The 13,211-nt window shown below is 37.5% G+C and overlaps 1 protein-coding gene across 10 annotated transcripts in view; it reads left to right on the top strand.

Moving 5' to 3' along the window:
- The window catches only part of FAR1 (fatty acyl-CoA reductase 1), a 39,527-nt gene extending 27,861 nt beyond the window's left edge, over nucleotides 1-11,666 (top strand). For 8 of the 10 annotated variants that reach the window (XM_081927000.1, XM_081927003.1, XM_081926995.1 and 5 more), the window contains 4 exons: nucleotides 848-1,019; nucleotides 5,224-5,353; nucleotides 6,975-7,102; nucleotides 9,143-11,666. In XM_081927000.1, the coding sequence (XP_081783126.1) occupies nucleotides 848-1,019; nucleotides 5,224-5,353; nucleotides 6,975-7,102; nucleotides 9,143-9,305 (593 nt within the window). In that variant the 3' untranslated portion in view covers nucleotides 9,306-11,666. Of the gene's footprint in view, nucleotides 1-847; nucleotides 1,020-1,290; nucleotides 1,463-5,223; nucleotides 5,354-6,974; nucleotides 7,103-9,142 lie in introns of all 10 variants that reach the window. The other 2 variants (XM_081927004.1, XM_081927002.1) reach the window with 1 other exon arrangement.
- The last annotated feature ends 1,545 nt before the right edge of the window (nucleotides 11,667-13,211 follow it).

Below are 13,211 nucleotides of genomic sequence, written 5' to 3'. Positions count from 1 at the left end.
GGTGGGTGGGTAAAACTAGTTTATCTAACTTACAGCCCATGAGAAAATGGGATTTGCTGAGTTTTGAGGAATCAGTGATATATAAAAAAAGCAGTTACATAGGACTAAGTTATTTTCCAATTTCTAACTGTACTAACATAATTTGTTTAAAGTTTTACATCTCTGGATTATTATTTTTTACAGCATCTCTTCCCAGGCAATTAATAGCCTGCATATAATCTTAACATTATTCTTTACCATCTTCTTTTCTGTCTAGTCAGAATGTCAAAAGCAGTGCATAAATCTTCCTCTTCTGGAGGACTTCCTTTTTACTGTAAGAACACTTCTTTATTTCACTGGAAGTTGGGTTAAGACAGTACAAGATTACAGATTCAGGCCTTCAGTCTGAAAAACCAAAATAAACCTTAATGAACAATTCCTTAATTTAATTCAGATGTGTTTGATACCTGAGCTAATTAAAAATGTTGGGTTAATCTGTAATGCAACTTACAAATTGTTGTGTGATACATAGGTCATAGCATAGTGTCAGCCAGTGGAGCTCTGTTTGCAATTATTTACAAACACAAGGTAAATAATTAAGTAGGAAAGAGGAACAGAGAGAGCACAGAACAGGAAATGAAGCTGCAGTCAGTGGAGCACTTAAAAGCACCAAAAGAATTCCAGTGAGAGAGACTACTTAGGCTTGACAGTTGAACCGAATGAATGCTGAACATTGCTAATTAGTGAAAGATGTGTACGAAAGATGTGCTTTGATTCATTGAGAATAGTACTTGTATGTTATGTCCATGGAAGTCCATTACATTTAAATGGTTATTATCAAAGCTGTTACACAACTTTTCTTTCTTAGAATACCATGTAATATCCACTTTCAAGAGGAACCCTCTCGAACAGGCCTTCAGACGGCCCAATGTAAATCTAACCTCCAATCACCTTTTATATCACTACTGGATTGCTGTAAGCCATAAGGCCCCAGCATTCCTGTATGATATCTACCTCAGGATTACAGGAAGAAGCCCAAGGTAATGGTGACTAGCTCTGTCTTCTGTTCCTCATGACAAACCCATGTTTACACGATTAACACATTAACATGTTATTTGTTATTATGATTGAATGTGCCACTAAATCCACAGAGATGTTTGACTTCAGGCCATGAAAATGGAGTAGTATGGATAATGTGCTAAGTAGCTAAACCATCAAGATGTCTAAGGCTGTTGAATTTGCTACCTAACTGTGGGTTCATTCTTTGAACAAGAGCTGCTCAAAACATTGTGACCCTTATTTTTCCTACAGAGAGTTACATAAATTTGACATTCAAGAGGAATCCTTTAGAACAAGCAATAAGGCGTCCCAATGTTAAACTCCAGTCCAACCCCCTTAAACATCATTATTGGACTACAGTCGGTCACATACTTCCTGCGTTGTTATACGATGTTGTTCTAAGGTTGACAGGTCAGAAACCGTGGTAAGAAGGAAAGGGCTAATACTTTGCTGGAAAGGTGATGGAAGCTTTTTGGCGGTGTAGATCAATGGCATGAGCTACTTCTGTAAATTTACTAATAGAAGCATCAACAATAACAGTAAAAGAGCTGGATGTTTCTTAGGACTTAGTGATTGTTTGAAGTTCATTTTCTTACAATGAATCTAACAGTCCCAGCCATTTTCTAAGTCTTTTGAATCATTCCACTCTAGCACTGTTATTGAAATTATAAGCTGAAATGGAATGGGAGGGCAAGGAGATGTAAGAGATAAATAAATATATATGTATATATTGCCATCTGTATAAATATAGATGACAATCATGGTGTACTTGTGTTTTTTTTAATGGATGATACAAGTCACTTAACACATTTTATCTCACTGACATTCGGCTTATAATTCTTCTGGCTACCTTTTTTAAGTAAGCAAAAAGTTTACTTTAACTCGTCAAAATTGCATAGTTTTATTCTTCCTATTTTATAGTTTTAAAATGGCACGATTTTCAAGCTTTCTTTTGCAGAATGGATGTTCAAACTGCACAACAACCACCACCACTGAGATCTGAGGGAACAGAGGAACTGTCAAGTTCTGTTCTTTTCAAAGTTAAATTAGCATTTGCAATACTACTACTTTAAAAAAAAACCACACAAATGCATATTTTGGTATGTCCTCTATTGACTTTAGAAGCTCCAGCATAAAACTTGTCCATGTTCTGTGACAGCATCAGCATATTTTACCAAAAGTTAGTTCATGCACAGAAATAATGCTTTATTGCTTGTGGCATTGTCTTGATGGCTATTGTGGAAGCATGGGCAAGTATTATGCCTACATCTTTGGAATTTGGTGACTTTATGCCATTCTCTCAGCTGCCAATACCAGCTTCTCAGGTCCATCAAAGTAGATTTGCTACACATAAAGGCATGCTTCTGCTCCGTTGCACTGATCCAGAGGAATTTGCTCTATTGGTTTTGGAAGAACTTTAATATTCTTGCCAGTTACATAAATTTTATGTATGTATTTATGTATGTAGAACAACATTCTTATCTATGTACAAGACTTTAGGCTTCAGTCCTTTACATTATGGATGGGCATTGGCCAGGCTGACAGGGGCTGATGGGAGATTGAGTCCAACAACATCTGGAAACCACTGGGCATCTGCTGCTGCTATACAAATGACCTGGGAGTAAAGCTCATTCAACTCAGTGGGACTTACTTCTGGCTAGATATGCATAGCTTTGTACTGTTTTTTGTTACTTTTCCAGACCATCACCGAGTTCCTTATGAGATTAACACTGCTCAGTATCTCATTAGTTCAGTAATGGTAGGAAAACGTCAATAGAAACAGTTTGCCTACCACTCCTGATTTTACACCTGTGGTTGAAGAGAAAATGTTGAACGTATTTTAGGGAATCTTCAGAATTGCAGTACAAGACCTAGCTAGCATTCTGTGTTGACCGACAGCACACATTAGAAGACTCCACAACACACAAAGGTGTTTCTCAATATAGGCTTTTTGGAAACAGGAGTCTTCAGTAGATCATTTCCTATGAAAATTAACATATGAAAGCATTCTAAAGAGAAAGCTAAAGAAACATTTCACTATGGCAAGCGTTGTGTTAGTGAAATCATTTCAGCTTGCCAGATGGTAGGTTTCCCCCTTGTCATCTCCCCTGTGCTGTTTTGGGGGTTCTCCCAACCCCTCTAGGAGCAACTAGGGGAAGGAGGGGAAGTGCCGTTGCCCTAGCGGAAGTCTTTGGTTGAATCTGGCTCACATATATGCTCCCCTGCTTAATACTAGAAGCTGTGTTCATCCATTGAAGCTGGATGGTTGGAGATTCAGTACAGAGAAAAAGAAGTTATACTGCTTAACCTCTCACTGGTGCAGCAGCATGTGTGGGGAGGAGAGGGGGTATTTGGTACAGCGGCCACAGTTGGGGTTAGCTTAAATCAGTAGCATTTATTTCATAGCAAAAAGTACCAAGCTACCAATATTCCCACTTCCTTCCTTTTGTGGAGTGCCTTGAAAGTGTAGCCAGGGGAGAGCGAAGTCTGTGAGAGCAGACTTTCTATTTCTTCCTCTCCAACTCTGGTCCAGTGACTCACAGCCCTCCAGAGCAGATTTTGAGGCAGTTCAGGGAAGGGAAGAGGAACTCCTGTTATGCCAGAAGAAATCAGTTCTGCTGGTGAGAAGCCCCATTGGATGTCGCCCAGGGAATTGAAACTCAAAATTGTTCATCTAGAAAGTAAAATACTCACTCTTAGTAAGCTTGCGTCCTTAACTCCAAGTGTACTTGAATGTAATGCATTTTTTAATTACTGCTAAAAATCTTCATAGTCAGTATTTTTCTGTTCTTCTGACTTTTGTGCTTATGAATGTTTGGAAAGAAGAGCTCTGGCTAAGCTTTTCATAATATGGGTGAGCTGCACAAGTTCCCTTGTTGTAGTTCAGACACATTTTAGGTCCTTAGAAGAAATGTATATAAAAAATCCTAATAGGAAAAAGTGTTGCATAGTTTCATTGTCTTGTATTGCTTTTCTGGTAGGTAGTTATTTGTATTTGGGACGTAGTTCTTCCTGTTAAATCGCTTTCCCCCAAACATACTTCTTTTATTTAAATTATAAAATATTTTACACACAGTAGAATTTGACCATCCTGCTCAGTATAGGCAAACAACCACAGTCTTTCCTAAAGCTGTTTCATACAGATGCTGATTTTATTTTCTCGTCCCTTTCCCCTTTTCATCTTCTTTGCTCTTTATCATCAGTGCCTTCCATTTTAAGGATCAGGCTGGAAATGTATGTGTAGAATCACTGTATGCTCTTGGCTGTGGCTAGCCGGTGCCAGTGGAACAAGTTGTTGCTCTAGGAAGACAATATGCACTAGACCTTAATTTTCCTTACAAATGTACTAAAAATGTATTTAAAAAATGAATATTCAGTTTCCTGGATTCAAATTTATACATAAACATATTTTTTAAAATAGAAAAGCTGCTTTCCATGTTGATCCTAATAATAGAATGCACTGTATTCAGACAAATTATTCATTGTTGCCCCAGGTAGGCAATGAACATGGATAGAATATTTCTGCATGTTATGTAGTAAACCCTTACATCTGAACTGGCATACTGCATTGCATCAGTTGGTGTAACGTGATGATACTGGAAAGGAGAATTGTTATGTAATGTAAACTTTCCTTATTGGCCTCTGGAATAATGGGAGCAGGCATCTGGTGTGTTGATTCTCAAATAAATACCCAACATATTATTTGTGTGAGAATTATACTCAGGGGCACTTTCTGTTGCAGGGGAGCTGCCCTTTGATGCTATCCACAGAAATAGTTTTCTGGGAGTGGTGGAGAAATAGAGAAAGGACATCTGTCTCTAGAGTTTGCCCTTTGTAGATTGAGGCTAAGCTTTGGTCAAGCCAGAAAGTTACAGATAAATTTTTGAATCCAGTGTTTCCCCTCTTGACTCGGCAATGAAAACTACTAGATAATATTTCTCTTCTTCTTTAACTCTATCTACTTCATATTAAGTCTCTCTCTATAATCTAGTTTTCACTATACTGTCTAAGCATGTAGTTCATCATTTTCCTGAAAATATTTATTAAAATGCAATGCAGAAATATTCTAGTTATGTTAAATTTACTTGAGTGCCTTGGGGTTGGGAGACAATTAGAGGATCTGAGTTTAGACATGTAGTTTTTCAAATGTCATTTTCTTGAATAACATCTTTCCCTGAACTGTAGGATGATGAAAACAATAACACGTCTTCACAAGGCTATGATGTTGCTAGAATATTTCACCAGTAATTCTTGGGACTGGAACACAGATAACGTCAATATGCTCATGAGCCAGCTGAGTCCTGAAGACAAAAAGGCAAGTTACATTTGTTTTTGTCTTAGCAATGACTTACTCACTGTACTGTTGACATGTCAAGCTTTTCAAAGAAAGAATAGCTGACAGGGAAAATAGGAGGAAATCAAGCTATAGTATAATCGTGTGCTTGCTTCCTTTCTTTGCTTTAACTTTTATAAAAAATAATTTACAATGCTAGACACCTTGTCTGCACTAGCATTCCTGATATGTGCAGCTAATCCAAATGAGTTTGAATGAACTTTAAATATTTGAAATTGAGATCAATTGGTGAAGCTAGATTTTTATTTTTTGAAATTATGTAGACTGTCATACTCTATGCAGGTATCTGATACTGAATCATTTTAATCTTAGATTAAAAGGTTAATGTCAAGATAGCTCAGTAGTTTAAATCTGCTTGAAAACAATAAGTAGGCTATGAGACTAATTTCTGTTCAGCTTGTTAACATAAACTAGGACTAAACTGTTAATATGCAGCGGTTTGTGATTATGGATTAAGATAATACATTCAGTAACAAGGTTTTAAGAGTATGTGTGCCTATTTTAAGTCTTGTTACGTGTTGGCAAAAGCAAGGATAACTTGGAACTGTAGTGCCTCAGTGAGTTCTAACCAGAAACAGAATCTCTAAAGGATTGAATTTAGGGATTGAATTTAGGACCTTCTGCATGCAAGGCAGGTGCTCTGCCACTGAACTAGGGTGCTGTGATTGTCCACAGTCCTGTGCCCCCGACCTGCACCAACATTGTTTCTCTGCTGGCACCACCTTACTTTGGGTTCCTTCAATAGCACAGTGTGGTTTGGTTGTGATTCTTTACCCTTCCACCCATAATTCACAAAGAAGCTCATTGTGACAATGGCTATGCATTCTCCAACCTTACAATGTAGGACTGACTACATGGACCACCGCTTTATTGCCTACTCTGAGGTAGAACTAATATCAGCTATGCCCTTTTAACCCCTCCCTCTGTTTGTATCAGCACACAGGCCATTCAGGCTTATGATGGCTACACTTGCTCTACAGGCACTAATATTTACATCATTTCACATCCAAAGGTGCTCCACACTATAACTCTACAAACCTTTTTAAAGGGGGAAATTTAAATGCCCCAGTTAGCTTGAAGTGTGTGTGTGGGGGTGTATGTCATCCTTTCAGGTTGATTCTGCATGTCTCTTGATTAACAGTTTGTAGAGTTATAGTGGGGAGCACCTTTGGATGTGAAATGATGTAAATATTGGTGCCTTTAGAGCAGGGGTAGCCATCATGGTTTACTCCATACGTTGTTGGACTCCAATTTCCATAAACTCCAACCAGCATAGCAACTGGGGATGATGGGGGTTGTAGTCCAGCAGATCCAACCCACCCGTGAGGCAGGGTGAAGCAGCCACCTCTGGGAGTGGAAATGAAAGTGGTGGCGCCCCCACCTGCCCTGCTGCTTCAACCACGGGTGGAGAAGCAATCCGGGTATGGTAGGTTTTGGTGGCTGCAGAGTAGCGCAGCATTCCTCTCCCCAGCGTTGCTGATTAACTATGAAACAGTTTCTCATGTTGTGCTCTTGACTTAAGAATAAAGTTACATTTCATTTGTGAAGTTTGGCATAATACTGTTCGTTCTTTTTGTGACAGACCTTTAATTTTGATGTTCGACAACTACACTGGGCAGAATATATGGAAAATTACTGCATGGGAACGAAGAAATATGTATTGAACGAGGAAATGTCTGGTCTCCCAGCAGCTCGGAAACACTTGAATAAGTATGTATAGTTTATGGGTGGAATTTACCTAACAAGTCCAATCGGTGCAAGCTCTGCACAAGGGCTTCCACTTGTTCAACATAGCTTTTCCTTCTTCTAGTATACTCCCTAAATAATTTTACTTGTGGGGGCAGGTGTCAGGAGAGCCTCCATAATATCACACGAGAGAGGAGATTGTTCTGCTTGGCAAGCTGCGGTGCTTGTGCTGATGGGAAATTCACTATAGCATGATTTCAAGTTCTGCCCTCAACCTTTATTCTTTACTTTTTAGAAGGTAATGGCAATTGAAACCTTACTGCCTCTTTTAATGTCTGGTGCAGAGGAGGATAATGCTGCATCCGTCTGGTTTTGGGATCAAAGAATTCTCATGCAGATATAATACCTGAGGGAAGGTGTTAATTGTGACACCATATGCAAGTAAAAGTTTAGTGATAATTTTCCTTTTGGAGTATAACAATATAGCTGCTGTGAAGTCATAGAAGTCAAAATATCACAAAATGTAAAGTACATAAACCTGTACAAATGGAAAATTTAATCTCCTTGATGACCCCACCGTTCTTGTTGCTTTTCCAAATTAAATTTGACGGGGGGAAAGTTGCAGTAATATTGGGTAGCTTAAAAAAAAAAGGTTGACACCACAAAAAATCTAGAGTTACCCATATGCTCTATTGTGATATGAAATAAAAAACAGTGCTATAACATGATTTTTGTATGTAGGTGAGCAGCTAAGCTAAGAATTTTGCAACATGTAGGGTTTAACAGGGGAAGGCTTTTACCATCTCAGCTGGTTTACTGACAAGTCTTGTGACAAGGAGTCTCTAGAAATCTAGGTTTGGCCCAGGTGTTTATTAAAACTGGACTCTACTTTGGACTGGAAATCATGAATGTATTGTGCACATACATTCTTACATGATGTTAGCTATGAAACAGTTTAATCTGTTGTGCTCTTGGCTTAAGAATTAAAAGTTACATTTCATTTGTGAAGTTTGACTTAATACTGTAAGACTTGTTGTTGTTACAGGTAGTTGACAAGTCATGATTATTACACATTTATACTTCAGTAATTATCATTAACTGTTAGACCTTACAACCATAGCACACAGTCTGTGTCATGTTTCACAACTGTATTAGTTGGACACACAGTTGCTGCAATTTTTGCATCCCTTTTCTTGGTGTCAACAGTGGCAAGCTCTACCAGTTCTGAGGCTGCCTCTCTCAAAATCCTAGGTAGGTTGTTTCTAAACTTATCCCAGGATTTGATCAAACCCAGATCTATGGACTAGAAAGATAACATATACTAGGATGTTTACTCCGTTTTGTGTTGTCTACCTTCCAAACAATATAGGCATTAAGCAAGAAGTACGGTATATACTACAGCTGAAAAAACACGTTTGTCTTCACAATAGCTTCCAAAAGTATGATCAATCTGGCCACAAGTATCCTAGCTACTTTTAATTTTACTATAGTAAAGAATAATTTGAGGCTTGGATTTGTGCTCTGAGATTGCATTGGTATGCAGTGAAGAAAGGAGAACTGCTGCCCTTCCTTTCTCACAACACTTGTAAGTTATGTGCCTGTCTTCTAGAAACCACTCCTGGATTGGTGGGTAAGGAATTCTGGGGGAATTCTGATATTTCCCCTCCAGTTTGCAGACCAGAGCCAGGCATTTCTTAGCTGAAAACGTTACTGGTTGGGTTATCTGTAGGGACTTCTATCACAAACACGAAAGAAAACATCTACTGGTAAAAGATGCAGCTTATTTCCTTATTGCAGGAATAGGTAATGTGATGCTCTTCAGATTTTTAAGACTCCAGACTTCCATCAACTCCAGCCAGCATGACCTAAAGATCTGGAGGGCACCAGGTTGACAAAGGCTGGCTTATTGTATAATGCATACTTTATACAAGTAGCTGATTGTTAGACTTATCAATTTATTAGTCAACAGGGGCAGGCATCAAGTGCCAATTCATCTTACAGTTGTTAACTTTACTTGTGGGTCAGCCTGTGTTTTTCACATCTTGTTTTTCCTTGCTTTCCTAGGCTAAGGAACATTCGTTATGGCTTCAATACAGTGCTTGTGATCCTCATCTGGCGTATTTTCATTGCAAGATCACAAATGGCAAGAAACATCTGGTATTTTGTCGTTAGCCTCTGTTACAAGTTTCTCTCTTACTTCAGAGCATCCAGCACTATGAGATATTAAAGATGGCAATTCTAGAATTAGGACATCTATGCATATGGTGGTCTAATGGCATAAAGCCCTAAAATGTACCTACTCATCTCGTCTTTTGTAAAAACATGAAATATTAGATCTGGATTGTGAAATACAGTACAGTACACGTGATGCTTAATTGTGTATTTCTGTGGAGATCATATGGCTGGTACTGGATCAATCTGTCATTAGGCAAATATGTAGGTTAAATATCCAAATGAATTTAATATCTCTGTATGAGGAAGAACTTTAGGCCACTGACCAGTGTAACTGTGCAATTCTGGAATGCATTGAAATTAAAATCTGCCTTAACATAGTAAACTTAATTTTTATTGCAAATAAGTGTGTTTAGTTAAGGTGAACAAATTATTGGCTTAGATGGTAGAGCTATTTATTTGAGACTTTAAAATTGCAACTGGTTTGTCTGGTTATTCTTATGAGAGAGGTATCTTTGTAAATGATTGTGAGTTGGGCATTCGTTAGTCTTTTATTCTTCTCTCCTCCTTTCCAATCCCTTGACTTGAAAAAGCAGGGATCCTTCAAGGGGAAAACTGCAGCTGGTACACAGCATTTTACTCTGCATGTTTTTCTGACTTGTGGCTTAGAACTGTTTGTATGGCCAAGGAAAGAGGTGAATTTATCCCTTGGAAGTTGCACACAAGGGAACCACATCATTACGAGTCACTAGTATTTTCCTTTTATTGCAGAAGAAATCAGGAACTTTGAAATTTTATTCAGTGATTTAGAGCATAAATCTGTTTACGAAATGCCACATTTCTTAAATTACCTACAGAATTTTAAACCAAATTATCGAGCACTACTTCTGAATGGGTGAAATTGATATTTATGCTAAATAAAACTCAGCACAGTTTGGGGGAATGGTGAAAATAGAAATGAAGAAAATATAAATAACTGAATAGGAACTAGGTTAAATGTATTTTTCTGCATGTTGCTTTACCAGGAAAAATGCATTTACAACAGTCCTTGCTCTAAGATTTAATTAAGTACATATAATATTAAAATCTTACGCTGTTAAACATAGTTACATACAATTCTCTGCTGTCATTAACATTCTTTTTATTTGATATAATCTACCATACTTGTGTGGTGGCAACCGATTAACTTCTATTATACCTGGGGTTGTTTTTTTTATTAATATGCCTAAGTAAATTGTGAATGAATCCTGAATGAACCATAGGAGTTACGCGAAGCACATGCATCCTATACTTATAATTCCACATATAGAGCATGTCTTGCTGCTGTGGAAATATAACTTCTTTCATGCAAATGTGCATCTGATTTTGGAGAGAGAGCTTCCTTGTTGAAGTTTAAATATTTTATCTTATTAAGTACTTTAATGTACAGTTGTTGTTTTTTAAAAATAGATCTGCGTATAATTTTCCAGGGATACAAAATGTTACATAGTCGAAGTCCACACTATTAAGAAGTGTGTGAGTCTGGTGTTACAGTGTTGGAATACAATAAATTGTGGATTTAGTGATTTAAGGTTTTACAGTTGGGTGCAATATTCCTACTGTATCTGCTACAGCTGCTCCCCTAATTCTTTCTCATTGAACTTGAATATTTACTTGGCATTTTAGTACGTTGTAAACTTTTGCACAAGGTGCCTGGAACCCAACAAGCCACTTTGATTTGTGTATATACGTACGTGTGTGTGTGGTTGAACTTGGTGAGAGGCAATTGTAAGATGCTTAGATGCTGAGTTCATTTTCTCACTGTACTGTTTTTATGGAACAAATTACTGCTTACTCCTGAAGCTAATGCAGCTGAGAAAATTGCACCGGGATCCATACTACGATTTTAAAAGATCTCTAAATAACTGATGGAATTGTTTAATTTTCCACACTAGTTTAACTTCCAGTATGGCTGCCATATTGGATTCCTAGGATTTCCATTTAATTTGAATGGTTACCTAGTTTTCTCATACAAAGAAATAACATAACTATGTCGCAATAATGTTCTAGCATTCCACATAAATCTAGATTGTAAAGGTTCCTTCAGTTTTGGTGTTCATACTAATGTTGCAACTTCAGTAATTTCAGACTTGTTAATTAACATAAACAAGATTCATAATTTTGGGTATTAGTCTGAAAAGTCTAATTGATTTGAAGAAACTATCCAATCTAAAGTGAGAGAAGAGCATTCTGAAATGGATCACTCAGAAGGCCTGCCAGAACTTTAAAATTTGGGACCATAGAAGAACATTACCCTGCAATGTAGCTTTCTGCTGTAGGAACCGATTCTGAAAACAAAATTTTAAATCATAAGCTTTTATAAAATAGAAATATTGGGTGCCTTTGTTTGTAAACCAAAAATAAACAAATTCCTGAATATGATGTTTGTTGAATTTATGAAGTTGTTTAAGCTGTGTAGAAACTTTAACTTAAAACATTTTGTGCTTTGAAATAGAAATTAGTAGCAAAATCTCATTTCAAAATGTCTAAAGTTGCATTTATAGTAATATTCAAATATCTAAAGGGCTGTCATATGGAGCAAGTTTGTTTTCTCCTGCTCTGGAAGCCAGCACCTTGAACCAATGGATTCAAGTTACAAAAAAGGAGATTCCGACTAAACATCAGGAAGAACTTTCTGACTGTAAGAGCTGTTTGACAGTGGAACAGACTCCCATGAGAGGTGGTGGACTCTCTCCTTCCTTGGAGTTTTTTAAACTGAGGTTGGATGGCCTTCTATCATGTATGATCTAATTGAAATTCCTGCATTGCAAGGGGTTGGATTAGATAACTCTTGGGCTTCTTTCCAAGGCTACATATATGCTATGTATATGCTGTACATATTACAGTCATATGCTAAAGGTCACATGAACCCCTAGTACCAATGAGTACTAATATAAAACCCTAAATTGAAGAAATTTAATGTTGCATGGTTACTTCAGGGTGAAATCTGACTAAATCATGCATAGTAGACTGCCTGAAATCAATGGACAAGTTACTTAAAACAATTGATTTCAGTGGATATATTCTGAAAATGGCTAATGTTGAATTTCACTCGCATGAGCAATTTTGTGCATGTTTACTCAGTGTCTCTCTGAGTACTCCAGAGTGTCTCTCTCTCTCTGGGACCTTCTGGGTAAGCATGCATAAGATTACAGGCCTAACCATTTTTTTATTAGCGTCTTCATTTTCTACATTGTGTTTAAGCTTGGATGAAACACAAAATGGATTCAGTTGGTTCCATCCAACAATTTAACTACTTATTTAAGGTGGAAGTGCATAACAGGTCTTTCTTTACTTGTCACATTATTCAGTCAGTACAGGACCTTAGATGGGATGAGATACACAAATTTCACTTTCTGTATTACAGTAGAAGTTCGGTAGAAATGAGGCACGGGGGGGGGGAGGTCAGTGTTGCTTCTTTCACTGAAAAATGAGCTGACATTCACGTAATCTTGAAACTTTAAATATATGGAATATTTCTAAAAATAACACCACCACATATTAATACTAATTTGAAAACTTAATTTTTGTCTAGTCTAGATGAGTAGAAGGTTTTTGTTTTTATTTTAAAGGATCTCTGGATATTCTGAGCCTGTCAGACTAACATTCAGCCCAGAAAGAGGAGGAAATGACTGCTAAAATAAGCAATCATGTTTAAGAACATTTTATGCAGCATATATATGCCATCCAGTAACAGTGATTTTCTTGGTTGCTTACAAGCAATAATATGCTGAGTACAGCTTGCTGGGGGGGGGGGGGTGGAGAGAGAAAGAAAAGTGGATCCAAGCAAATATAGAAAAGTATCTGAAACATAAGCGAGAAGGTGGGATCAGCGTGGCTCACACAAATTCACAGCTCTTCTCTTTGGCTAAGTGTTTATTGCTACTCATCAGTTTTAAAAAAGAATGCCGGTGACCCAGGA

The sequence above is a fragment of the Podarcis melisellensis genome, assembly GCF_964234715.1.
Source record: "Podarcis melisellensis genome assembly, chromosome: 1".
In the NCBI taxonomy this organism is placed as follows: domain Eukaryota; kingdom Metazoa; phylum Chordata; class Lepidosauria; order Squamata; family Lacertidae; genus Podarcis; species Podarcis melisellensis.
This window is presented reverse-complemented; position numbering and strand designations above follow the sequence as displayed.